This window comes from Terrapene carolina, unplaced genomic scaffold (assembly GCF_002925995.2).
Source record: "Terrapene carolina triunguis isolate 2854851 unplaced genomic scaffold, T_m_triunguis-2.0 Scaffold552, whole genome shotgun sequence".
Lineage (NCBI taxonomy): Eukaryota > Metazoa > Chordata > Testudines > Emydidae > Terrapene > Terrapene triunguis.
Window position 1 is genome coordinate 1,716,330 of NW_020664903.1, and position 26,998 is coordinate 1,743,327.

General features: G+C 55.1%; 1 protein-coding gene across 1 annotated transcript in view; it reads right to left on the reverse strand.

The window, feature by feature from the left end:
• Nucleotides 1–891: 891 nt before the first annotated feature.
• Nucleotides 892–26,998, reverse strand: part of LOC112123531 (voltage-dependent L-type calcium channel subunit alpha-1S-like) — a 32,250-nt gene continuing 6,143 nt past the window's right edge. Inside the window, exons 5-16 of the mRNA XM_026658960.2 lie at nucleotides 25,156–25,212; nucleotides 20,459–20,587; nucleotides 19,683–19,748; nucleotides 19,077–19,168; nucleotides 17,501–17,660; nucleotides 16,163–16,290; nucleotides 13,830–13,926; nucleotides 12,355–12,457; nucleotides 5,855–5,956; nucleotides 5,589–5,713; nucleotides 3,869–3,997; nucleotides 892–1,919 (exon numbers count right to left, since the gene is read on the reverse strand). Of these exons, the coding sequence (XP_026514745.1) occupies nucleotides 1,725–1,919; nucleotides 3,869–3,997; nucleotides 5,589–5,713; nucleotides 5,855–5,956; nucleotides 12,355–12,457; nucleotides 13,830–13,926; nucleotides 16,163–16,290; nucleotides 17,501–17,660; nucleotides 19,077–19,168; nucleotides 19,683–19,748; nucleotides 20,459–20,587; nucleotides 25,156–25,212 (1,383 nt within the window). The 3' untranslated portion in view covers nucleotides 892–1,724. The remainder of the gene's footprint in view (nucleotides 1,920–3,868; nucleotides 3,998–5,588; nucleotides 5,714–5,854; nucleotides 5,957–12,354; nucleotides 12,458–13,829; nucleotides 13,927–16,162; nucleotides 16,291–17,500; nucleotides 17,661–19,076; nucleotides 19,169–19,682; nucleotides 19,749–20,458; nucleotides 20,588–25,155; nucleotides 25,213–26,998) is intronic.

Sequence of the window (26,998 nt, forward strand, 5' to 3'; positions counted from 1 at the left end):
CCAAAGGAGTCACGCTGCTTATGCCAGCCCTGGGGCCAGCCCAAGGTCCTTGCAGCGTCCATATGGATAACAGTCACAGGGGCAGCCTTGGAGGGGCAGTCTGCCAGCAGGCGCCATTCATTGCACCTACAGCTGTCCGGGGCTTCACAAAAGCTGTACATCTGCGCACAGAACTAGTCTGTGACCAGAGCTTTAGCCTGGGCGCCTGAAATCACACGGCCCGATTCGCAGTGGGGCCGAGCCGCCCCCGGTGTCAGAGCGGCTCTGCTCACTCCTGCTCTAAATCGGTCTCTGCTCTGTTCGAGACTCTAAAGTGCCCTACCAATAATCTGGGGCCAGATCTTCCTCTGGGGTAAAACAGCCTGGCAGCTGCACCGTGCCTGTTGCTGGGATTAGTCTGACATCTGCTGGTGTAAACAGGATCTGCGCCGGCTGTACTGGGATAGTCGCTTTCAAAAGCACTGTGCTCAGGGCCGGCTCCAGGCACCAGCTTACCAAGCAGGTGCTTGGGGCGGCCACTTCGGAGAGGGGCAGCACATCCAGCTGTTCGGCGGCAATTCGGCGGACGGTCCCTCACTCCTGCTCGGAGCGAAGGACCTCCCGCCGAATTGCCACCGCAGATTGCGATCGCGATCACGGCTTTTTGTTTGTTTGTTTGTTTGGCTGCTTGGGGCGGCCAAAACCCTGGAGCCGGCCCGGACTGTGCTCCCACTTTTTTTAAGAGGCGCTGTATTCTCCTTAACCCCGCGTGTGCCCTATGGGAAGCACAGTGTAGAACAGCGGTTCTCAACCCGTGGCCCGCGTAGGGTGACCAGATGTCCCGATTTTATAGGGACAGTCCCGATTTTTGGGTCTCTTTCTTATATAGGCTCCTATTACCCCCCACCCCCCGTTCTGATTTTTCACACTTGCTGTCTGGTCACCCTAGGCCCGCGGGCCGCATGCGGCCCAATTAGTACACAGCTGCGGCCCACTCAGCTGTGTGATAGAGGCCGCAAGGCGGGCCCTGGGACCAGGCAACTAGCTACCACGTGGCAGGGTCCAGGCAGATGGCTGCTGCTGGGCCCTGTACAGTGGGGTCCTGGCAGGGTCTGGAGTCAGGGTCCTGGCTGCCCCTCAGCCCCACACAGTCGGGGTCGGGGTTAGGGGTCCCCACACAGCAGCGTCCTGCCCCACACCCAATTCTCCGCTTCTGCCCCCACTCTGTGGAGGGGTCTGTGGGCGGAGGGCACTGAGCATAGGGGTTTGTGGGGGGCCCTGTGGTTCTTAGCCTGTGGCCCAGGTAACACTTTGTGGGCCACAATGATAAATAGGTTGAGAACCACTGGTGAAGGGGTGAAGCTGCCTGGCCATGGGGAGGCGTGTGCCATGCTCTGTAAATGAGACCTGGGCAATGCAGGCATCTGTTTTTGCCTGAGACCTGAAGGCAGAAACTGCACCCTCCCATGGTTAAAGGGGAGTAAGGTGGCCAGTGTCTGGCCCGACCCACACAAGAGTAAACATATGCACGGGTGCACACTCACATGTGCACGTACGCACAAGCACCCACGGCTGCACCCGGGCTCACAGTCCCCGAGCGCCGAGCTTCCCCCTGCTCCCCAAATCACAGCAGCCGCGCAGTCGGGTTCCTCTCTTGTGGAGACTGCGCCGTTTATACAGACAGCACATTGCCTTGTGGCCCCCACCGCCACGCGCCCTGGGGGGCTGTCTCCGACCGCCGAGCATTACCGTGTGGCTGTGTTGCTGTTGTTGGTGTTGGTGTTCCTGTCCGGGGGGAAGTCATCGAGGAAGACAGGGGAGTCCAAGTCTTCATTCCCCACTTCGGTGAACTGCAGGGGTCTCTGGCTGGTCACGTGGGGCTGTAGGGGGCTGTTCCGCTCCATGAAGGAGTCAACATGACCGAACAAGCCACCCGTCCTCTGGAACCAAGAGGGGAGAGGTCAGAGCGGGCCTTGACAGTGGTGCTTCTCGAGGCTTCCCTGCCTGTGGCACATGCTGCCCGAGGCACATGCTGCCCGACGGTCCGGATGGGTTTGGACCCATGGTCAGCCAGCAAAGGCCAGTCATGGTGGCTGAATTTAAGATCATGCACAGCAGGGCAGCAGTAATAACAGTCCCAGTTCTTATAGAGCTGTTCTCAAAGCACTTTATAAATAGGGGGGTCAGCTCCTCACTTCACAGTGGGGGAAACTGAGGCACAGAGCAGGGTAGTGAGTTGCCTTAGGTTACCCAGTAGGTCCATGGCAGAGCTGGGAATAGAACCCAGGTCTCCTGAGTTGCAGCCCAGTCCCAGCCCATCCACTAGGCAGCACTGCCTCTCCTACCAGATAAACCCTCCCATACTCACAGGCAGCTCTGAATGTGAGGGATTCCCTGAGGAGTGAGACTGGGCAGGACCCTGTCACAGACTGCTGGAAACCTGGGTTGCCATGGTTATCATTACACCACAGCCAATTGGAAGCTCCCAGCATAGTGAGTGCAGAGGGAATCTCTGTCAGCAGTGTTCGGTCTGTGCACATAGTTGTGCACCTGGCAGAGGTGCCAATACACACTAGCCAGTCCATCCCAGGAACGAGCACTCTTCCATCACGTTAACTGGTTAATATCCCGCTCTGCAGTCCGGGGTGGTCAGTACCATTATCCCCATTGTACAGGGGAGGGGAAGGGACAGCCAGGGAGATAACACCAGTGCTGGGATTAGAACCCAGAGACCCCTGAGCTCAGGTCACTAGCCCACAGCTCCACCTAACACAGGGGTGGGCAGACTATGGCCTGCAGGCCGGATCTGGCCCACCAGCCGCTTTAATCCAGCCCTCAAGTTCCCGCTGGGTAGCGGGGTCTGGGGCTTGCCCCGCTCCAGCCAGGGAGCAGGGTCAGGGGCCGCTCCACGCGGCTCCTGGAAGCAGCAGCATGTCCCCGCTCCTATGCGTAGGGGCAGCCAGGGGACTCTGCTCTGCACACTGCTTCTGCACCAAGCACTGCCCCCGCAGCTCCCATTGGTCGGGAACCACGGCCAATGGGAGCTGCAGGGGCAGTGCCTGCGGATAGGGCTGGTCGTGCCTCCACATAGGAGCCAGAGGGGGGACATGCCGCTGCTTCTGGGAGCCGCTTGAGGTAAGTGCCGCCTGGAGCCTGCACCCCTAAGCCCCCCCTCCATGCCCCAACCCTCTGCCCCAGCCCTGATACCCCTTCCACGCTCCGAACCCCTCGGTCCCAGCCCAGAGCACCCTCCTATACCCCAAACCCCTCATTCCCAGCCCCACCCCAGAGCCCGCACCCCCCAGCCGGAGCTCTCAACGCCCCCTGCACCCTATCCCCCCGACCCAGCCCGGAGCCCCCTCCCACACCCTGAACTCCTCATTTCTGGCCCCACCCCAGAGCCCGCACCCCCAGCCAGAGCCCTCACCTCGTCCCGCACCCCAACCCCAATTTCGTGAGCATTCAGGGCCTGCCATACAATTCTATACCCTCGGGCCAAAAACTTTGCCCACCCTAACGCCTAGGAACAGAGGAGACGGTGACCCAGGACCCACTTAGCCAGTCGGTGACGTGGTTTCCTGTGACTGACACTCTCCTCTGTGATCAGGCCCATCTCCACGGACTGTGGCATCTCCCGTGCTAGTGGCTTTGTGCCCCCCAGCCAACTCACGTGCTCACACAGAGCTGGGTCCTGCCCAAGCATTTGGCACCAAGCGGCCATGACAATATGACTATGATCTCGGGCATCATCACTCACCCCTGGCACCTGCTGGCTGGCCCCTATCCTGTCTGCAGCAGTCACCGCTCAGTGTGCTAGGCTCCGCATGGGACACAGAAGGTGGGGCTGGTATGTGTGGGGTTAGAGGGTGGTACCTCCCACTGTGCTCACCCTATATATCCCTTCCTCAATCGCTGCCTCCATCATGGCCCTCTCCAGCTCCTCCTCGGCGGTCAGGTCCCCAGAGATCGCTCGGTGTATCTCGGGCGCGGCTTCCTCTTCGATGCTTCTCAGACCGGCCTAGTGGGATGGACAGAGATGGGGAGGTCGCTCACGGGGCTGCTGGTGGCAGGGCGAGCTTTTCTTCACCGGGCAAGGGGAGAAGGAGGCTCAGCAAAGCCCGGTGGCCTGGCAGCTCCAGCTTCCTTCCCCGAACCCTCAGCCCTGGCCCCGCAACTGCCTTCACCGAGCCCAGGCTGCCCTGCCTACTTCCCAAAGGGGGCGCTCTGATGCCTCTGGTTCAGCAGCCTCTCCCATGGCGCTAGCTCTGTGCACTGGGTGTGGAGGAACGGGGGCTGGAGGAGGGTAAACGGGCTGAGCCGTGAGGTGGGGGGTGTCTCTCTAGGGCAGCGGCATCTCTGCCCCTCTCGCAGGGCCATGGGGGCTGGCACATCTCACCTTGCACATGTTGGAACTGGATTTGATACCCAGGGACAGGTGATCCTACACCCCGCAGGGAGGCCATGGGAACCTCGAGACATGGCTGCATTCCAGTTTGGACAAGAGAAATGCCCCCATCTCCCCAGGGGAGGAGTCCTCTGTGCTCGGGACATGCCCCCCAGGACCTCTGATGCAGGGAGACTGGACTCCAGTTTGAAACTCTTGCGTGGGGCTGTTCGTTCCATCAGCCAGAGGGGGGGGGGGCAGGGAGCGACACGAGCCTCAGACCTTCCCCTTGTCCCTGCCTCTTTGTCCCCATTTCATGGGTGGAGAAACCAAGGCAGACAGGAGGGAAGTGACTTGCCCATGGCTACACGAGTCAGAGGCAGAGCGGGGAAAGAACCCAGGAGTCCTGCTGCTCACCACTGTGCTTACTCCTCTAGAGCGCGCTGCCTCAGTAGAGACAGAGCCTGGGCTCTCGTGGAAGGAGCAGGGCTGCAGGAAGGGTGGTGTGAGGGCACCAGCTCTGAGATTCCATCATGGGAAGCCCTTGAAAGCCCAGAGCTCAGTCAAGGCCCCAGTCCAAGCTGTGTGCAGCAGAGACCAATTGCCAGGCCCCGAGGAGGCAGCCTCCAAGCGCTCCCTTAGGCCGGGCCAGTCTCCTCCATTTCAGGACTGTTCCTCTTAACATGAGGTCCCCTCACTTACACACTGAGACCTGTTTGGGGTCATCCATGGGCTCGCCCATGCAACGTACCCTTTGTGCAGTCCCATTTCCAGTGTTCTAAGGGACAGAGCTTCCACCCACAGACTGTTCCCCTGTCTCCATTTCCCTTTGTTCAGCTCCGTCCCAGTGCTTCCTCTCCGGCCGTCCTCGAGAATTCCTCTGCCAGCCTCGTACCGACACCTTCAAATACTTAGGCCTGCTTCCCACCTTGCCCAGCATATAACAACACCACCACCTAGCTCTTGTAAAGCACTTTTCACGAGGAGATCCCAATGTGCTTTACCACAGAGGTCAGTGTCCCTATCCCAATTTTACAGCTGGGGGAACTGAGGCACAGAGAGGGGAAATGACTTGCCCAGCGGCGCTGGTGGCCGAGCCCGGGTCTCTATTCACTAGGCAATTCTGCCCCCTGAGCCCTGCCCTGCCCTTGTGCAGGAGGGACAAGCTGGTTGCTTTATCCAGGCAAGAGGAGCGGCTGGGATCCCCAGACCTGTTTGCACTGACCTGGATAGCAATGGCGTTCTTTTTGGGCCGATACCCATAATACTCCTCCTGGCGCTTCATGAACTTCCTAAAGTGCTCCTGGATGAGGAAGGTCGCGTAGAACTTGCCCACGGTCACCTCATCCTCTGGAGGGGAGAAAGCCAAGTGAGGCCATTAACACTGCCCAGTGGTTATACCCAGCCCCCATCCGAGCGGTGTGGGGCAGCAGAGGGGGCAGGCAGAGGGTGCCGGGGAGAAATAAGCCAGGGAGCATGGCAAAGACGCACCTCCAATTGGTGGAATGACCTGGTCCAGGAGTTTCATGCTAGTTCTCTTCCAGATCTTCTTGATAATGGCCCTCAGCTCCTCGTTGGCCTGCTCAAAGTTACCTGTGGGGAAACAAACCACCGATCCGTTCGTTCCGCCCCGAGGGAACACCGCACACAGCCAATGGCTAAAGGGAAAGCCAAGATGCAGTGGGTGAAATCCATCCTGTCAGCGGTCACTCGCGTGAAGGCCCATTCGTGTTTTCTAGAGCACTCGGGGTTCCCCTCGCAGCTGCGTCTGTGTTCCCACCACTTGTGTTAGGTTAATTCGGGAAAAAAACCACTGTCTCTTGTCATCCTGACTTTGTGGCTCTGTCCTGGCATGGTGCCTGAAGAGTGGGAGGCGGCAGGATGGGATGACACGCCCTGGCCTTGTTGAAACTTGGACAAGCCTAGAAAAATGGGAGGGGTGAGCCTAGGGAGGGGGCTCACTCAGCATGCTATGACGGCTATCTTGGGCTGTGAGCTTGGGCTTTAACATGCTAAACAATCTGGCCTGGCTGTGGATGGGATGGGAGACTTTGCCGGCACACCTGGATGCTACAGGAAACAGCTTTGGTAACATGGGAAGTAGTCAGTGCCCTAAGAGAGGGCTGTTAGGGGTCACCATGTGGATGAGGCTATTGGTTTTTGAGATACGAAACTGTTGCCTTGGCCATTTATGGCCATTAAAAATGCAAGGGCACCTTTTTACAAGTGCTGACCCTGACGGCCTTCCCAGTTTCCATCTAGGGTTGCCAACCCTCCCGGATTGGCCGGGAGTCTCCTGGAATCGGGCTCGATCTCCCAGAGGCTACTGACGCCAATCCGGGAGATTTTAGGCTACTAAAAGTCTGACAGCGCAGCGGGGCTAAGGCAGGCTCCCTACCTGCCCTGGCTCTGCGCCGCTCCCAAAGGCAGCTGGCAAGTCCCTCTAGCTTCTAGGCAGAGAGGCAGCCAGGGAGGGTCTCTACACGCTTCCCCCCACCCTGAGTGCCGACTCTGCAGCTCCCATTGGCTGGGAATTGCAGCCAATGGGAGCTGCGGGGGAGGTGCCTGCAGGCAGGGGCAGCACGCGGAGCAGTCTAGGAGCCGGACATGCCGGGTATTTCCGGGAGTGGCCTGAGGTAAGTGCCGCCCGGCTGGAGCCTGCATCCCAACCCCCTGCCCCAGCCCTGGGCCCCCTCCCAAACCCAAACTCCCTTCCAGAGCCCGCACCCCCTTCTGCACCCCAACCTCCTGCCCCAGGCTCAGCCCGCAGCCCCCTTCCACACTCTGAACCCCTCAGCCCCAGCCCAAAGCCTGCACCACCTCTCACACTCCAACCCCCTGCCCCAGCCCAGTGAAAGTGAGTGAGGGTGGAAGAGAGCGAGCAATGGAGGAAGGGGGGATGGAGTGAGAGGGGGGCACCTCAAAGAAGGGGTGGGGCCTCAGGAAGAGGCGGGGCAAGGATGTTTGGGTTTGTGGGATTAGACAGTTGGCAACCCTACTTCCATCTCAATCCCACCTCCCAAATTTCCCTCTGCCATTTGAAATAGATGGAATTGCGGTTCATGTCGCATGTCCGGCTCCTGCAGTAGCCCCTGAAGGAGGAGGGAACTGTGGAGCTGCCTCTGACCTAGAGGCGTGTACCAGGGCGCAGCGTTTGGGAAAAGTGTGCACCGAGGCCTCGGTTGTCACTCTGCAAATTTCAGCAATGGCTGCATTTTTAAGAGTGCCATGGAGGCAGGCTGGAGAATGGGCTATTCTTCTCGAAGGGGGCTGACCGTTAGCAGCCTGGTAACGAGCACGAATGTAACTGGAAACCCACTTTGAAAGTCGCTGGGGGGGAGACTGTGGATCCTTTGGATCTGTCCACAACTGAGATGAACAGTCTGGGAGACTGTCTAAATGGCTTGGTTCTGTCCAAATAGAAGCTAACGCCCCTCTAACATCCAAGCTGTGGAGGGCAGCTTCCTCTCTAGTCTGGCATGGTTCTGGGGAAAACACAGGAAGGTGGATAACTTGGTTAATGAGCGAATCAGAAGATATTTTAGGTATGAACTTGGGATGTAGGCCTAACAAAACCTTATCCTTGAAGAAAACAGGGAAGGGGGGAGGGAAATCAGCCATCAATGCTCCTAATTCCCCAGTGCTAATTCCCCAATGTTCCTAATTCCCCAATGCTGCCTCTAAGAATGCCACTTTCGTAGGTAAGTGCACAAGAGAGCACTTAGTGAGCAGATCAAAGGGAGATTTCATGAGACAGTTCAAATCCCATACGGGAGCAGGCTCTGCGGGAAAAGGTTAACCAATTCCTTGATGAATTTTGCTGTCGTGGGATGAGCAAAGCCTGAATGAATCCCTGCACAGGGGAACGGAAGGCTGTCGTAGCTGATGAATGAATTCTGACGGAACTCACAGAAAGAGCTGAATACTTTAAATCCAATAGATAACCAAAAACAGGGGAGAGGGAAGAAGGAACAAGGTCCATTTTTGAAGGTATTTCTAGTAGAGATCTTTCTGATGTTTCTAATAGGACCTGTTGGATCTCTGTCGAACGGGAAACCTCTATCCCCAAAAACCACTGAGGAACCAAGCTTGGAGTCAGCAGATGGCCAGGTTGGGATGGAGAGTCCGACTGGAGTCCTGGGACAGCACATAGGACATGGCTGGAAGCTGCAATGCTGGACAGGAAGTGAAGTGAGTCACGGAAGGATACCAGACCTGCCTCAGCTCAGCTGGTGCAACTAGACTGACTCTGGCTTTGTCTCGTTTGATCTTGTTCAACACCCTCTGAATCAACGGTGTCAGAGATGTATGGAGTAGGCCCAAGGAATGAGAAAGGTGTCTCCCAATGACTGATGGCCCAGTCCTCCTCTCAAGCAGAATTTCTTGCACTTTCTGTTGGTGGTAATTGCAAAGATATCTGCTTCTGTAAACCCCAGGTCAGGAATCTCTGTTTGAGGATCTGAGGGTCTAGTTCCCACTCGTAATCGTGGGAGAAATGTCTGCTCAGATCATTGGCCATGGTGCTCTGCATGCCCGGAAGGTAAGCGGCTGTGAGGATGTGACTGGCTTGACACCAATTCCACAGCTTTATTGCTTCAGCACAAAGAGAAGGGGATCTCGCCCCTCCCTGAGATTTACGTGGAACATGCAGGTTACATTGTCTGTCATGACCTTCATGGATTGGCCCTTGCTTAAGGGAGGGAAGTGGATACAGGCATTCCTGACTGCTCCTAATTCTAGGAGGTTGATGTGCAGGAGAGACTCTTGAGACAACCATTTCCCTTGGACAGTGTGTCCCATTAGCTGCACTCCCCATCCCACAAGTGAGGCATCCAAAGTTATGGCGGTGGTAGGAGGCGGCTGGGCGATAGGAACTCCTGCACGGACTTTGGACAGGTCCTTCACTTGAGCGAGTGTAGCACGTGATGAGGGCCAGACACCAGATTGTCTAGACTGTTTGTTCGTTCGGGTGATAGACTATTCTGAGCCAACCCTGGAAGCAGCAAGATGTAACCTGGCATGTTGTGTTATGAAAGTACAAGCTGCCATATGAGCCAGCAGTTGGAGGCAATTTCTTACTGTGGTCAGGGGGTTATTTGAATCTTGGCACTAAGACTCATCAGTATCAGAAATCTGTCGGAAGGAAGGTAAGCTCTGGATGTTAGGGCATTCAGAGATGCTCCTGTGAAGTTTATCTGTTGAACTGGAGTCAAAGTGGACATTACAGATGGCTTCTGTATTGCAGAGAAGACTTTGACATACAATGGTCCTTGAACAGCCAGTTGTCGTGGTAGGAAAGATGATTATTCCCCACCTGTGCACAGCTACTATTGCCAGGACTTTGGAGAAAACACTTGGGGCAGATATGCTTTGTTCTGTCTGCTACCTCCTTAACTACTTAAAATACACCCGTTCTAGTTAATACATTTATTTCTGGTTTACAATAGAACCCAGTCGATGTGATTTCTAACTGGGCGGGGGAAGATGTGCACACCCTCCTCCACACTGAGAGAAGAGGCGAATCTTATATAATTTCGGGTTTGTACTCCAAGGGAGGGTGGACATCTGGGTGCTGTGGCAAGCTCCTTAAGCTGAGCCTTCCCAGAGCGGATCTCTGTCTCTCTGTGCAGGTGGGTGTGGCCCTGCCTGTGTGCTGGGCCGGAAAAGACGGGGGAGCCGAGCCCAGCAAGACCAGGTAAAGGGGGGCCCAGGCTGGCAGAATGGTCTGACTCAGTGAAATCCCAGCACAGCAGGTGACATCCCAGGGGGTCCAGCCCGTCACAAAGGTATCAGGAGAGATGCTGCTATGGTGGTACCTAGGGGATCCCCGCACAGATAACTGAGAATCTGAAGTGGAGTCCTCAGCACAGTCCAGAGGAGGAGCAGACATTGGAGGCGAGGATGGTTCTCCATCTGGGACAGGTGGTACAGGAGAACCCGGGGGTACCGGAGGAAAGTAAGGTCTCAGAGGCCCTGCAGATTTCACTACCGATAGCCATGTGGTACCCATTCTGGCTCATCAGACTCCAACAAGTCTTTGGAGAATCTAAACTTCTGTGGTACTGGGTGAACCTGGACTGGATGGGGCTCTGACGCGACCAGTGTCAGCACCGAGGATGTGGATTGTTCTGGTGGTATCTGTCTAGTCAATAGCGCTGATACTGAAGATGCTGAGCTCTGAGGAACCGATGTTGCTGTCAGGGTCACATGTTTAGGCACCGGAGGTGGTATTGAAAAGTCTGTTTATGCTACAGACTTTTTAGAGGCAGAGCGTTTAGGGTCGTTTCTGTAGCAGTCATGCTTGGACGATATGGCGGACAACTTTGGCACTGAGGAATGCTTGGTATTGTGGGTCTTTGAGGAGCTCGGGGTCTTCAATGAGCTCCTGATACTGGAGAAGGATGGACCCTCAGCGGTGCCCTTCCTGGTGTCAGGACTGGGGCAGCCCGGCCTACTAGTTGGAGCCAGAGCGAGGAGGGACTGGGAACCAGAACCAAGGATCAGAGCTTTAGTCCGGAGCCAAGGGGAAGAACCGGAGTCAGGAAGAAGGAGTCAGAGTCCAGAGCCAGAGTAAACTGGGTTTAAACAGGAATCAGGCTGGGGCAGGGCTGGGAGTGGGAAGAACAAGGCTGGAGCAAGATAGGCCTGGGGTGACTGCAGCTGTGGGCGAAGCATTGAGCAGCCAGTGACCTGCTGCTGCTGCTGGGCTTACAAGCACACTGGCTGGTTCCCTTCAGCCAGTCAGGCGGTCCTGCTGCAGCCCATCTGGGCTTGCTATGCCTGGAGACTAGCTAGTCCCAGGCTCAGCTGCAGGCCCTCATTCCTGACACCTGGGACAGGAGGTCTCTGAAACGGTCGATCTTGACGGTGACCGAGGGTCGTTTGAAGTGGGCCGTCCAGGAGGAGAGCCAGAACTCCGCTTGGGAATTTTAGCAGTGCGCTCTGTCTTCCTACCCGCAAAGTCCTAGGCGAGCGGGGTACGGCGATTGAGGGGCACTGTGCTCACTTGGCTGCGGCTGTACAGGGGGTCTCTTGGGCCTGGACCCTGAGCTGGTTGGACGGCGAGCTCCATCATGAGGATCCTAAGCTGAATCTCCAGGAGTTTTTAGATCTGCTTTGAAAAGCTGAGCAGATCTTGGAGTTGGCTGGAATTGGAGGCGTGTCCCAGACAGCGGATACACTGGGAATGTCCGTCGCTGACCAGGGTCGATTCCCAGCGGGAAAGGCAGCACTTGCATCCCAGGAATCCCGGCACACCAGGTTGATGACAATCCCCAAGGCAAACCCCTCAGGAAGGGGAGGAGGAAAAAAGGGGCTATTAAGCAGAACCTCCCCAAATTAACCGAAGAGGGACAATTATAAAATAAAGGAGAGAAGCAAGTAAACTAAACTAACCCTTGAACTAGGAACTCGAGGCTAAGCTAGAGCAAAGCGGAAGCGGGCAAGCTTGACGCTCTGTCTCAGGCCAGCAGGTAGTTGAGAAGGAATCGAGGGCAATTTGCCTGGGCAGCTCTATATACCCTCAGTACGGAGCCCGGGGATGTCTGGAGTGCATGCATGGGACGAACAGGCACTGCTAGTGAACATCTCCAATCAAAGGTGCTCGGGGTGGAGCACCGCCAGGGACACTCCTCAAAGAAGAAGGCAGCATTCTGTGGATGGGTGAAAGGATCCCTACACAATCCTCACCTACCTCACATGGGTGGTGTGAGGCTAAATTATAAGGGGCCAAGTTCCCAGCAGGTGTAAACAGGCATCTCTCCTTTGAAGTCAAGTCATGCTGATTTGCAGCAGCAAAGGATCTGGCCCTCGGTGCCCAGATGAAATGCACCAGGGTAGCCGATATTACTCACATCTCACGCTGATGGCTGGGGAGGGACCCCTGCATGGGTGGGGCTAGGGAAGCATTCTGGAGGCAGTCTCTATAGATGCACCAGCCAGCGCTATGCTGGCAGGGCAGGGCACCAAAGCAGACAGAGCGTGTCCCTCACCTTCCATCTTGATCTTGAGGGCTGTCCGCACCAGAGCAAAGAGAGTGGCGTTGAAGGTGACGGTGCCATCGCTGTTCAGAGGCATGTTCATGCACACCAGGCGCTGCACAACAAACGACAACTGCGTTCACCCCCAGCACACTTCCCACGCACAGGGCCGGCAGCAGACCCCGGCAGGACCGCTCAGGCCAGGCCTAAGGGAGATGCTGCGCCGTGACAATGGCAGCACAGTCTGTGAGCTAGGGAACCAGAGAGACCCTCCTGGTCCATCTGTGTCCAGCAGCCCCCTTAGAGAGAGTCCCCTTATATTCATGACAACGGAGATCCGTCTCTATTGCACGGCACTTGTGCAAAGGACGCTCTCCAGAGCACAGCTCACCAGTCAGCAAAGACAGACCACGGAGGCATAGGCTGCATGGGAACAGTCAGGTTAAAGGTTATAACTCTCAGACGGGATGGGTTATTCGGCAGGCTGCATATGGCAGGTGTGGCCTCACCAGTGGAGATGTTGAAGGTGAGGGAATTGGGAAGACATAGAATCATAGAATATCAGGGTTGGAAGGGACCTCAGGAGGCCATCTAGTCCCACCCCCTGCTCAAAGCAGGACCAAGACATCCTTCTATCAGGGATGGGATCAGTGAAATCCATTCAACCACAAAGGCAGCGGGGTGCACTAGAGGATCCACTAGAGAGCCCGTCCAACCCAAAGGATTCTGGGATAAGACCGCATGGACCTTTTAATAACATGCCATTTCACCCAGTGCTCCAGAATCCACAGCTGGTTTAAAATGGCAAAACTGCCTTGAACTCCGACCCAGGAACTGGGTGGCTTTGTTAACGCTTTGATGGCATGAGTCAGAAATGTCTCCCATGCTCTGTGGAGAATGAGCGGGTGCAGGAAGAAGTGCCGCCCACTCTCCCTGCTCCCTCTGCAGCCCCCGGCTTTTGGAGAGCTGCCCCCTGCGGACAACGGTACACGTTCCCCGCTGAGGAGTTTGGACTCCCACCATAAGAGCTTTCATGCAGCTACAATGGGACCCACCGAAGCTGAAGAAGGGACTGGTCCCCAACCCCAGACCTGAACATGGGGACACTAGAGCTGAGCCGTGCAGCTTGGACCCATCTCTAGCTGAGATTTGTGTCTGACCAAGAGCTTCGGGGTCTTCTCAGAGGCGGGGACCTCTGCCTTGTATTGGACTGACTGTACCATGGGGGATTATAATTCAGGAAACCTGAAGTGTGTCCGCCCGTTTAAATTGTCTCGCTCCCCCCAAAAGCCTCCTTCTCCATTAAACACTTGATATCAGATCATGAGGATACACAAAACCAACCCTGGATTTCTCCCCAGCCCCTTTTGGTGGGAGCTGGGGAACCCAGAGGCTGCAGGCTGTGCTGGAGGGAGGGGGCCGGGACTGGGATAGAGCCGTCCAGCATGTCAATCATGGAACCTTTCCCTTTGCAAAGGGGTTGTTACCTTGCAAGCCACGCGGTGCGGACAGAACTTCCCAAAGCCCAGGGGAGGCTGGATGCGTCTCAGCAGGGTCACCACATCCAGATGTTTGATTCTTCCCCTGCAGGAGTCAAGAGACAGCTGTGCTTTACCCATCTGCTCCAGTGGTAGAATTGCAAACCCTGGCTGGGGGTGGGGAGTTAATTGGCTTGGGGGGCAGGAGCTCAAGGTCCGATCTGTGGCTCAGCCACTGACTGCCTGTGTGACCTTGGGGAAGTCACTTAGGCCCAGATTTTAACGGTATCAGACGTTGCTCCGCTGAGTGATGCAACACCGAACTGATTCAGGAGCCAAAGGCTCGTTTCCAAAGGGATATAGATGCTGGCAATGGGATTTTTGGCTCTTCACGGCCTAAATCTCTTTTGAAAATGAACCTTAGGCTCCTAAATCAATTAGGCATTGCAAAACTCAGTGCAGCAATGCCAAAAACCTTGAAAAATCTGGGCTTTAAGTCTGTCTGTACTTCAGTTTCTCCATGTAGCAGGGTGGACACCCGCTCCTGCCCTGAAAGGCTTGAAATCAGCCCTGAAGGAGGGCTGCAGGGGTAAAAGCAGCCCTGGAGAGGGCTGCAGCTCTAAAAGCCGGGCTGATTGGGGAAGTGGCCGTAGCTGAGCCACACCCCAATCAGGCCACAGCTGGCCTGTATTAGAGGTTGGGAGCCAGGAGCTCAGGAGTCTCTTTCTGCATTCAGAGAGAGAAGGGCCTGGCTGCAGGGAGGTTAACAAGGTATCTGGAGTGGAGCAGAGCTGGGGAAAGGCCAAGGGAGCCAGGGAGGCTCCGGCCTAGGAAAGCCCCAGGCTGCAGGCCTGGTAAGGCCTATTAGGTACTGGGTTGCAGGGGGCAGCCCGTGGGTAGGCAGAGGCAGCAGGTCCGAACCCCTTTGCCTGTGATGAATGGCTGATACTGCAGTCTGCCCCAGTGAACGGGGGCTAGATGGAGACTGGGCAGTAGCTAAGACTGAGGCGAAGTGGGGATAGTGGGTGGGGGTTCCCCTGGGAGGGGGAGACCCAGAACTGTGGGGTACTGCCAGGGGGCAGCACCCAGAGAAAGGGGCACCGGGGTCCTGGGAGGGACACGGGGCCAGTGGCAAGGCGGATCACCAGCCTGCAGAGGACGCTCCAAGGCTGGCAGAGCTAATTCCCGAGGACAACCAGCAGGAGGCGCCGCAGGGGTGAGTCCCGAACTGCTACACTCCATCTCCAACATGGACACTTCTGTGCTGCACAGACTGGCGCGAGGGTAAATTCATTAATGTAGGCAAGGCCCCCAGGCACTACAGAGATGGGGGGCAGAGAAGTATGTAGGTAGACAGATAATTTTGGAACTGATGGGGTTTCATATTGCAGGCCATTGTAGAATGACACTACAGTGCTGACATATTATGTCACTGGGGACTGGAAGCTCCCAAGTCTAGAATCCAGCTGGGGGCAGTTTGGGGGCCTGCGTTAAATGAGTTGGTGTGTCTCAGGCCAGTTCTTAACAGGTCTCAGAAAGCCACTGTTATAACTAGCACCTCGGATGATCATCTCAGCAGGGCTTTAGAGCCATAAGCCAAAAGAGCCCACTGTGCTCATCCAGTCTGACCTCCTTGTAGGATATGTAACATGTAGCATGTATATTTTTGGTGTTGGGACATGGTCTGGCAGGGAGGGAGAACAGCTGGGCGAAAAGATGAGCCAGCAACCTGATCAGCTTAACAACTGGGTCAGCAGTTCGATCAGGTGAACATCTTGGTCAGCAACCTCGTCAGGAAACAACTGACTTAGCCAGCTAATCTCGGCTAGGCAGGAAAGTGTTTATACAGTATATAATGAATAACTTTGTAACAATGTATTCAAGGCGAGTACCTGAACCTGGGGGTGCGCCTGTTTGGCCCTGTTTCGGTGGCCTGATCACTCACTGAAGCAGTGAAGAAATGACATTCTTTTTCAAGCTCAAGGGCCTGTCTGTGAACCTGTGCGTTCTGGGTAGCGGGGGATAGAACTGGTCAACGCTCCTGTATAATACTGGCCAGAGAACTTGCCCCAAATAATTCCTTTTGAACTAATGCACATCTTGAAAAACGTACAGGCTTGATTTAAAAGTTGCCAGCACTGGAGAATCTGCCACAGTCCTTGGTATTGACGCTACCCGTGCTATGGCTGAGCTGTGGATAAATAGGGGACTTCAGTCCCACAGGCTGCCAATCCAGCACCTTCCAGCTGTGCTAACTTCTCTCAGCCTTTTAAGGAAATAATCCGCTGGCCTCCCTGGCTGCCACTCAGACCCAGGCCAGCCACAGACCAGTGCTCACTCACTTGGCTTCCGGGTCGTATTCTGCCCAGATTCTTTTGAATTCGTCCAGATGGTGAGGACCCAGGATGGACCAGTCCCGCGTGAGGTAGTCAAAGTTGTCCATGATGACAGCGACAAAGAGGTTGATAATCTGGCAAGAGAGGAGCGTACGTGAAGGGGACCAGATGCGGAGCCAGATCCTCAGCTGGCACAAAGCAGCTCCCATTGAAGTCAGCTGAGCGTCTGTCCCACAATGCACCAGAGAGGACAGGACATGAGGTCTCCAAATGTGAAGGACTTATATAAAATGACAGCGCACGGCCTGTTGCCCTGCTATCTTCCCTGTGCTCTAAACTGCTACTGGTTGGTCTCTTCTGACAAATTACACACTTTGTACAAAATTCTCCTCTCCAACCTGCCTGCTAGATCTCAGCCCTGATATCCTGGTTCAGACATTCTCTGTCTTCTCCCTGGGGGACCCATCGTGCAGGGACCAGGCCTGCTGTGTGGATTAGGGAGAATTTGGTCCTTACATCGATACGCGATGGGCAGCCAATCCAAGCCGGAGAGCGTTTCACAGCCTGTCTAGTAGAACTACTGCATGGAGAACACACTAGAGGGTCGTTTTTACATGCCTCGCTCTCACCAGAGCAAGACCCAACCCAGGACCCATGTGCCCCACAGGATCCCAGGCTGAAAAAAGAGGGTGAAAAGGGTCAGTGGATGGATCCCCTCATGCAGGGGCTGAGTGAGGGCCAAGCAGAGAGGGTTTCCTGAAGCCAGCAGAGTCTGCAGCTACCGTTGGGCAGGGAACAGACCTTAGCTCCCTGGAAATATTTCATACCCAGCCAGTAAAACCTGTGACAACCACAGGCGAATCCTCCCCTTGCCCCCGCAACACGGATGCTGACATTTGTCCTCAATCCACATGGCAGCCCATTCATGTCAACCCCTCCAGCGTGACTGTGGGTAGCTCAGTGGCTTGCCAGGGGGTGGGCTCTGGAGGGTGGAGGACAGTGCCTCCTGGTGACTGAGTTCTGGAGCAGCACTGGTATTTTTCTTCCCAGCCTTCCTTCTGCCACTGGCGAATGAAGCGTGCTATACCCTCAGCCTCGCAGGAAGCGGGGTGGCAGCTGCACATTGCAGAACACCCAGAACCCTTTGGACCCTGCTGGACTGCTCTGGACTGCCCCGGACCTGGGGTGCCACGGGAGAGCTCATGGGAGAAAGCCTTGGCATTTGCTCTCTGGTTGGTCCCCGGCTGGCACAATCCTATGGCCTCCACTTTCACCCTTCTCCTGTTAAGGACAATGAAGGGACCGGGAGCTAAACACCAGGGGATCCGGAATCAGGAGCCGTACCAGGAAGGCGCAGAGCATGTAGAAGCTGATGAAGTAGAAGTAGGCGAAGCCTGTGCCACAGGTGTACTCCTCCCCTGGGGTCCAGTCAGACTCGGGGTCACACTTTTTCCCGTAGCTGCAGGCCAGCAGGATCTCCTGCCAGGCCTCGCCTGTCGCACACCTAGGGAGAAAGGGAGAATGCCAGCTAGGCTCTGCAGGGAAGGGCTGCCATGCCCAGGAAGTATGGGATGAGATTAGCTGAAAGGGAGCAGGAGCTAGGGGTTACAGCAGGGGCCGAGAATCAATATTATTGGGTGCTAGTCCCAGCTGTGGATGGGCAGGGGACTAGGCGTCCGGACTCCCGGGTCCTAGCCCCCGCTCGGGGAGGGGAGTACGATGCAGCAGGTAAAACGGGACTGAGTCAGGACTCCTGGGTTCAATCCCTGGATCTGGGAGAAGAGTGACGTCTAGCGGTTAGAACAGAGGAGTGGAAGTCAGGGCTCCAGTCAAAAGTATTTCATTTCTGAAACATCGAATGTTAGGGACAATTTGGTCCTTACATCGATACACGATGAGCAGCCAATCCAAGCTGGAGAGCATTTCACAGCCTGTCTAGTAGAACTACTGCATGGAGAACACACCACTTCATTTCCACAACGTGGAAACAAACCTAACCTAAGCTGACGAGGAATTAAACATTTTTAAAGTTTTGATTCAAATAATTTGGAAACGTTGCCATGAGAACTGGTGTTGAAATCAACACGTTCCCAAGAAACTTTGCAATTTCAGCCCAACAGCGTCTTTGGGTGGTGAAAAACTAAAACTTTCCGACCCGCTCTGCTCCAGCTTGGCCTTGCGTTCAGCACCAAGCCCAGCTGACCTCTGACTTGTGAGTCAGGCACCACTGATGGGCTGGGGCTCTGTGGGCATCCCCAACAGGGCTCATGCGTCTTCTTTGGGCGAGTTCTGGGGAGCCCAGTGTGGGCCCCAAGGCACACACACTGTGGGGTCAGGTTGTGGCCTGTATTTTCCCTGGAACCTGTTGCAACCGTAACCGGCTGGTCAGCGAGCCATACTTTCCCCTCTGTGCCAGGTCCCCAGCGGCTAGGACGACCCCGTGCCAGCTGCGGGACTTACGCCCAGATCCTCAAAGGTATTTCGATGCCACCGATTTCAGGGGCCGCGTGTGATGCCAAAATATCTTTGAGGCTCTGGATCGTAGCCCCGCAGCACAAGCTCCATGTTCAGCTCTGGAGGTACTGGGTCCAGCTCCTGGGGATGGCCAGGATGACAGTGCCAGGATGGTTACACCTCATTGTTGCTTCCGTGTAGGGAGACCCAAGCCCTTGTGTTGCACCACCATGGACTGGTGCATTGTGATCCAGTGCAACCTCATGGCACATATGAGGGGCCCTTTAATGACCCGCGGGAGTGAGGGACTAGCCTGGGGTCTTCGCTCCTCGAGGAAGTCAGGCTGGCTTCCCCCAGCAGTGGCTCTGCATTACAAATGCCCCCAGGCTGGCTGTACAGGGCACCCCCAGGGGATGGAATGGGAAGGGATGAGGTGGGATGAGGAAGGGGTGGGGCCTACACAGACCTGAAGAGCAGCAGGATGGCTTGTGGGAAGGTCTGGAAGTTGTTGTTCCGGTTGATTTGGGTTCCATCCACCAGGGCGATTTTCCCAAACATCTGTGAATGACATGCTCAGGTCCCAGCTACCCTGCAGAGGAACGCCCTGCCATAGGCATTCATCGCTACCCTCCACCCCACGTGCTCCCGCTCCTGGCCTCACCACTGCTCCCGCTGGCTCCTTTCCAGCCAATAGCCTGGCACCACAGGGAAAGGGCTGGCCTGGCAGGATGACCTTGTGGACTGGGCACAGCGCTGGGAGTCAGGGGCCCAAGGTGTGTTCCCAGCTCTGCAACTGACTTGCTGTGTGAAGCCGGAGGAGTTTGACAGCTCTGTGCCTCAGTTTCCCCATCAGCGGAATGGGGATAATAACAGTGGCCTCCCCCTGGCAGGGAGGCTGCTGGGGCTTGATTCACTAGTGACTGCAGAGCACTCTGAAACCCCCCTGGTGGAAAGACAGTGGGGTTGTATCTGTTGTGCGGCAGGAGTGCCCGAGGGGTGACCCCTGCTCCCTGGATCCTGGCTCTCCCACGCCCTGCCAGCCGGGGCCCCAGCGCTGTCCCCACCTCCTTACCTGCATCCCGATCACAGCGTAGATGAAGAACAGCATCACGATCAGCAATGCCACGTAGGGCAGGGCCTGTGAGACAAAGGGTCCAGGGCTCATGTGGGAGTGGAGCTGAGAGGGAGCAGCCTATCCCCACTGTGGATCCCGCCTGTTTTAGGAGTAGGAGTTCTCCGGGCTGGAGCTACCAAGCCCTGGTGCCAGCCAGGGGTCCAGCGGGGCAGCTGGCCGGAGAGTGAGGCTGTCTGCTGCTGGCTGGGGCTGGAAGCTGCCACTAAAAACACCCGTTCTCCAGCATTCCTGCTGCTGTCACTCACTCCACAGCCTGCACAGGGAGCTCCCTGCCCCTGCAGCTAGGACAAGCACTGGGGGGGGCGCAGGGAGAAAGGGACATGCACAATCTCAGCACAAACAGGTGCTACGATTGAGGTGCTGGAGAGCACCCTCAGCGCCCCTCTAGTCCTGGAAGGTCCTGTCCAAGGGAGCTGGCGATCTTACTGATCTGGTCTGGGGAATATGGGGCCAACTGAGGCTCTGAGACCTGCTGACACCAGTATGAATGAGCATCTGGGAAGCCCTTCTTGGCTCCTCCTGAACTCCTAGATGCTTGGGTAACATACACGTCAAGTGCGTGCCAGCTAGTGACCAGTCCATATCGAGGTTAACAGCCTGCTGCTGCTACCGGCTAATGGAGCTCTTGAGCAGTAGAGGCCTGTGCTTTGGGGCTGAAGGTCCCATCTTCAAAGCCAGTTGCCCAGCCACACTGGGGATTGGTCCATACGCACCTGGAAGGACTTGATGAAGGTCCAGAGCAGGGTCCTGACTCCTTCCCCCCGGCTCAACAGCTTCACCAACCTCATCACTCGGAAAAGTCGGAAGAAGGTGATGGAGACGCGGGTATTGTCTGCAGAATCCTGCAGGCAAAGCATGCCCCTTAGCTGCTCAGTGGGAACAGAAGCCCCAGGGAGGGGAAGGAGGGAGCAGGCCCAGGAGACCTGCTGAGCTCTTCGAGGCTGCTCGGCCACAGGGAGGAGCCACTGCTGTGCGGAACTGGTGGCATTTCCCCCACTGTTCACCACTACAGCCCAGGGATCTCTCGGATCTGCAGCCCGGCTCAGGGCTCTCCTGCAGTTGGGTGTTATGTGTGTTAGAGTAAGCCCATTCGCTGGGCCGGCTCAGGGGAGCTGCATGCTGTAGTGAGGGTGGAGGAGTGCTACCAAGTCAGTACATGCCAGCGAGGATGATCCAGAAGAGAGCCTCCCTCCCCCATGCTCAGCTCCACCGGCAAGGGTTACATGATGGAATCCGGTCCCTCCTGCTTCACCTGGGGCTCTGGTTGCTACCACACTGGGCCCGAGAGCCCCCTAGCTGCAGCAGGTCTACGGCAGGGGGCAAAGGGTTTGAGCTGGCTGGGCATGTTTGGTTTGGGGTCATAGAGCGGGGCCGACCAGGGTGGGGTGGGAGGAAGGGAAGGAAGGAATAGGGTAGGTTAGGGTGGGGGAGACCTTCGAAAGATGATATTGCTGCCCCAAGTCCCCGCGAGTCCCTCCCTGTCTGAAGGGAAGTGGGGATCAGAGCCCTCCCAAGGGGGAGGTGCAGCAAAGGAGGCTATCAGGAGAGAAAAGCTCTTGGCAAGAGTGGGAACTCTCGGCTCCGCAACAGGGGCCACAGACACACAACTGACAGCACGACACCCGCTCAAGTAGCCAAACGCTGCTCGGCGGGTGCATCCCTGGGCATGGGACCTGCAGTAATAACACCTCCTAGCTCTTCGCGTCAGCAGATCTCGAAACAATTCACAGATCCCAGTCTTCGCACCCGCCGGGCGGTAAGGCAGGGCTAGGTTCTGACGGGGATCTGAGGCCCAGCGTGACTTCCCCAGGGAGCCTGGGGCAGGGAATTGAACCTGGACCTTCCGTCTCCTTAGCTAGAGCCCTAACCCCATCTTCCCTGTAGCTCACATGCTGCCTTCCCCACCAGGAGCCCCAGGTGTCTGCGTCGGATCAAAGGCTCCCAATAACTTTTGGAACAAGCTGAGCAAACACTCCATAGTGCTGATCAGCCAGGATCACAGCTTGTGGGGAAAAGCCCCCCTCTCCCCCCACGTCAGCTTTGTCTTGTCTCATTGCACCGTCTTGTTCGGTAGCGTTCGCTGGGGAGGAGCCAGGAGCTGCTGTGGCTGGCACACTGATTCACTGGGCGGTGTGGGGCAGAGGGGGGAGCAGAGACCTGACCTGCCTGTATGGACAGAGGGGGTGTGCCAGGCACAGGCCATGGGCATGAGATCAGATGATCATAGTACAAGATCCCACTCCCCACAAGGCAGCTGTGGCCTAATGCTCGATGTGGGGAGCCACGAGTCCTGGGTTCTAATCCCGACTCCACCAGCAACTTGTTGGGTGACCTTGGGCAAATCACTGACCCGCTCTGTGCCTCAGTTTCCCCAGCTGCCCAATGGGGATAGTGACATTTGGTCACCAGGCTTTAACACCACAGTGGTGCCAGTGCCAGAGGCAGCGGTCCAGCAAAAACAGCAGGTCATCTCCAGCCGCTCCAGGTTGCCACACTGAAACCACAGCTGCCCCTCTTGATAGCCCAGGGGCTGGCTCGTATGGGGGGAGCTATGCAAAGGACAGATTGGGTTTATCCCAAGGGGTTTAGTGAAGTGTCCCGAATTCTGCTCTCCAAAGGGCTCCTGGTCTGAAAAATCAGCCTGTTGCAATCCCTGCCCCAGCTCTATCTCGGCCCCAAATCGCATCCCAGCCTCCATCTCTGGCCTCTCCTCACATTCCAGGGTGCTGCTGTCCACCCAGAGCAGTATCAGCACCAGCAGCAAAAGCTCTTCCAGGTCTCTGGGTACCGCCTTCTGCTTTAAAACACCCCCACTTGTTCCAGCCAAACTGGTGGAGTTTGTTTCTCTCTGTTCCCCTCCATCTGTCCACCGCCGACTTCCTTCATGACTGCTGGCGCGAGAGCCTTCTCCTCTGCATCGCCGGCTGTCGGAAATTGCCTCCCTGTGCTATTCCGCTTCACTGAGCTTTGATCGCACGTCACATCTCAGCTGGAAAACGTGCTTCTCGCTTGCCTGCTCCTCCCTTCCTTTCTCTCTCTCGCCTTCTCTTTCCCCTTTTCTTTCTGTCTCAATTCATAAACACTGCCTGCCATCTCCCCTAGGGGTGTGTGCAGCCGCTCGAAACACCTGACTCAGTGACGCACCGCCAGCTCCAAAGAACTCGGCACTGCCCCAAGCCCAAAGAAAACTAGCCAGCACCTGGGCAAATGCCTAATAGCCCTGGGCCCCATTGTACCAAAGAGGGGAGGGAAACTGCAGTCAGGGCCCCTGCCCAGCACTAAGGATCCCCAGACTCTTGTCCCTCCGACATTCAAAGCTGGGGCCTGCCAGGGACTGTCTCAGCTGATCTCGGCTGTTGGGGTGGAGCACGGGGAGAGTGTCTGAGGCGGCTAGGAAAGCGGCTATGTAGAGCTTCACTGTGGGGGCGGGGGGGAGGTGTTAAAGGGCCCACGTGACTTAGGAGCACAGAAAAGTAAAATTAGACAAAACACCCACGCAGATGTCTAGAGACCTTTACCTGAACCAATAGCAATAAAGGGTAGAAAAAGGGGGTTTTGCCCACAATTCTAACAGATACACCACAAATGCGTACATACCTGTCATCCATACGCACATACATACTAGCCTATGGGGTAAGTGTACCCTAACATTTCCGTGGGGGAAGAATGAAATTTGGGCATAAGAGGAAGGATTTCCGACTAATGCCCTATAAAAAGGAGAAGCAGCTCACCATTAGACAGGCAATCTACCCACCTATCTGCTCCTGTCTACTCTTCATTGCCTCAACTACGTATCGATGCTACCCATCTACCACGGCTATTAACTATTAATAGGCTGTATTTCTATTTCTTTTCAAATTGTAAGTTAAATAGGGATTTGATCTCCCTTATATTTTATTTTAGTACAGCTTAGAGTTAAATTAAAAGAGAGTAAACAGCTCTGCATTAGCTTCCTCTGCCAGAGGTGTGAAAACGGAAATTGCCATAGGCGTGGTATCACATCTCCCAACACCGGGTTATCAAAACAGGGTGTGAGTATTAAATCAACTTTGCAGCTTATAATCTTATATCCATATATCTATATCTATATCTTAAAGAACTGTGATATTTGTAACTCTGTAATTCTAACTGTTTTACCATTTGCTTACTATCGTCATTGATTTTAATAAAAAGGTCTTTATGACTATATCTGTCTCAGTGTAAACTTCCTGTCATATCCCCAAAGTTCCTTTTATAAACTCTGTGAAGCCTGATTCAGGACGAACTTTATCTTCTGATCAAACCAATTGGCGAGCCAAAACCCATACTAATTAATATCCACAATAATAATTATTAAAATTATTAATTAATTAAAAATGTATTTAAATAAAATTAAATTAAGTGGATACATTAAATTAACACTACTAACACACCCCAAATCAGGCTACACCCACAGCCCGAACCTTCATCCCCTACACTCAACCCTCTGCCCCAGCCCTAAGCCCCTCATCCCCAGCCCCACCCCAGAGCCCGCACTCCCAGCTGGAGCCCGCACACCCCTGCACCCCAACCCTCTGCCCCCTTCCACACTCCGAACTCCTCAACCCCACCCCCACCACATGAATTTGATGTTCACCAATATGGAGGTGATGTGTCACACGTCACCTCCATATTGATGCACATAACAAACTTCATTCCGCACATGGGTGGGAAAAATTAGAGGGAACATTGCTTCTGGGACTCCTGACTTTTGTCCATCACCAGGGGATCAATTACCACCGACACCAGCACAGGCTCTGTACCATACACAGCCGAACAGGGACTGAGGGAACCCAGAGCCCAGGGCAATGTCAGGCCAGAAGGGAAACTAACCTTCCGCAGAGAAAGGAAGGTTCGAGAAACGTATCCCTGCAATTGCACCAAATCACATTGTAAGAAGCTGTGCGCATACAGCTGGGGGGAGAGACCTTCTACAAACTAACGTTGCGTTAGATGATACAATGAGCAGGTAGAGCGACTGTCCTGTCTGTACAACAGCCGGATGCAACCTTAGTTAGATGGTTCTGTCTCTGGTTGAGTTTTGCTGTATTTCATGGACGAAGGATGGATGGATAAAAGAAAAGTGTAATATGGATGGATGGGTCGGGGTGGGATAGGGAGGGGTGGATGGATAGATAGATGGATGGAGATCACATTTCAATGTGAGGTAAGAAGATCTCCTAGAGGTTGGCTGTGTATCGCTCCCAGACCATTGGTGTCTTTAGCTCCTACCCCCGCTCCGCTATGGGAAAGTCATCCTGTGCATTGCAGAGCAGCTCCCTGGATTCACACCATGCAATCCACGCAAACACAGCAGCCGAGTGCAGCAGAGAAACAACTAGCGGAAGAAAAATAAGGAGACCCACTGCAAGCACATGCAGCTGATATTTACAATGCCATTACAGCCTCCGCTTAGGCAGTACAGTCCGCCACTGGAAGCAAGAAACGTCTGTCGAGAGAACAAGAGAGTCAGCAAGAGAAACTGTCAGAGAGGCAGGAAACAAAAGAGAGACAGAGAGAGAAAGAGAAACAGGCGGCTGGGTTCCAGAGAGAGCCAGACAGAGACACAGATCCTTGGAGGGAAGGGAAAGACGGGAAACAGAGAGAGAGAGAGAGAGAGAGACAGAAAGAAGACAGGGTAGGATGGCCCAAAAACTAACACACAGAACAAGGCAGATCTGAATCCAGGCCCAACCCCTAGGGCAGTTTGAAGGAAATATCAAGCCGGGTAAGACTGGAAGAGAAATGTTCTGACTTGGGAACCTAAAGATAGGCACTAGGGGAAACATCTGCAAAAGTACCAGAGCAACTTAAAGGACTAAGCCCCCAGTGACGTTCAATGAGACATAGGCCTTGTCTACACTAGAAAGTTGTTCTGCTTGAACTGTTCCGGGGTAGTTAGAGCAATACAACCTGCCTTGGTGTGGACGCAATTATACTGGTGTAGAAGGTGCTTTATACAGGGATAGCTATTCCCATATGGGAACGGGAATACAAGTACATAGCAGCTTTATATTGGCATTGTTATAGCTACATATTGGTCAAAAATTCATGCCTGTAGCCAACATACACAACAGTTACATTTTCAAGTGCAGAGCAGGTCTTACGCTCCTAGGTGTCTGAGCCACTTTTGAAAATGAGACTTCAGCTCCTGTCACTTCGGGTTCATCTTCATTATCAAGTTAATGCAGGCTCTTTCTCGGGTGTTGCCCCGACCCCGGCTCGCGTCCACACACAAAACCCTCTCACCTAAGTGTGCTGAATTTGTTAATTCCTAGAGAGTAGCTATTCCTAGAGCCCTGCGCGGATACAAAATTTGTATCCACATTTGATCCGCAAAAATGGTCCGCGGATAGAAAGCAATTCTCCCCTATGCCCAGAATACAACTACAAGCACCACTTACAGCGTCACACCAGGCCTAAGTGGTGTCTAGCCCTCGTGCTGGCCCTGTGTGCAGGAGTGAATTTCACTCGTAAGGCCTTACCCACCGTGCAGTGATGTCAACGAGTGTATTGACTTAGTGGGCTTTGGATCACGGTCACAGGGCATGATCCAGCAATGGTGCTTAACTTTAAGTCCCATTGGGACCGCTTGCATGTGCTTAAATGTTCTGCTGGATCGGGACCTGAGTGACTCAGGAAAGGGCTTCAAATAGCAAGGCCTTCTCCTCCCCATCTTGCACGAGTCAGTGAACAGCCGTACACAGAAACAGGAGAGGGAAAGGAAGCAGAGAGAAAGCAAGAGAGGATAGACATAGCAAACCAGCGTTAACATTTTTCTGGGAGAAAACAACTGCCAGAGACGGCTTTGTTACTGGTGAACCCGTCCCAGTGGCGCCGCTGAGACCCAGTTGGCAGAGTTTCGTGAGAGTGCTGTCTCCCTAAACCACGGTGCTCTCGGGGTCTGTGCGCTTGGGCAGGAAGCAGCATTCCAGAGCCAGAGGCAGTGCTAGCCCATTGGGCTAAGCAGGAACATTTTGAGGGGCCCCCACACAGCACATACTGAAAAAGCCAGTAGGGAGCCCCCATCAGCTGCTCGGGGCCCTAAGCAATCGCTCAGTCTCCAGAGCAGACAAGGCTACAGACTCCAGGTGAGACAGGTGCAAACACATACCCTGATGGGCAATGACCACTTGCAATGACCCAGAAACCCCAGCTGCCAACGGCGGGCAGAGAGGAGTACTTACCGGGTGGGGTTGATGCTCTCCAGCTACATGCCCAGCTTCACTAAGCCT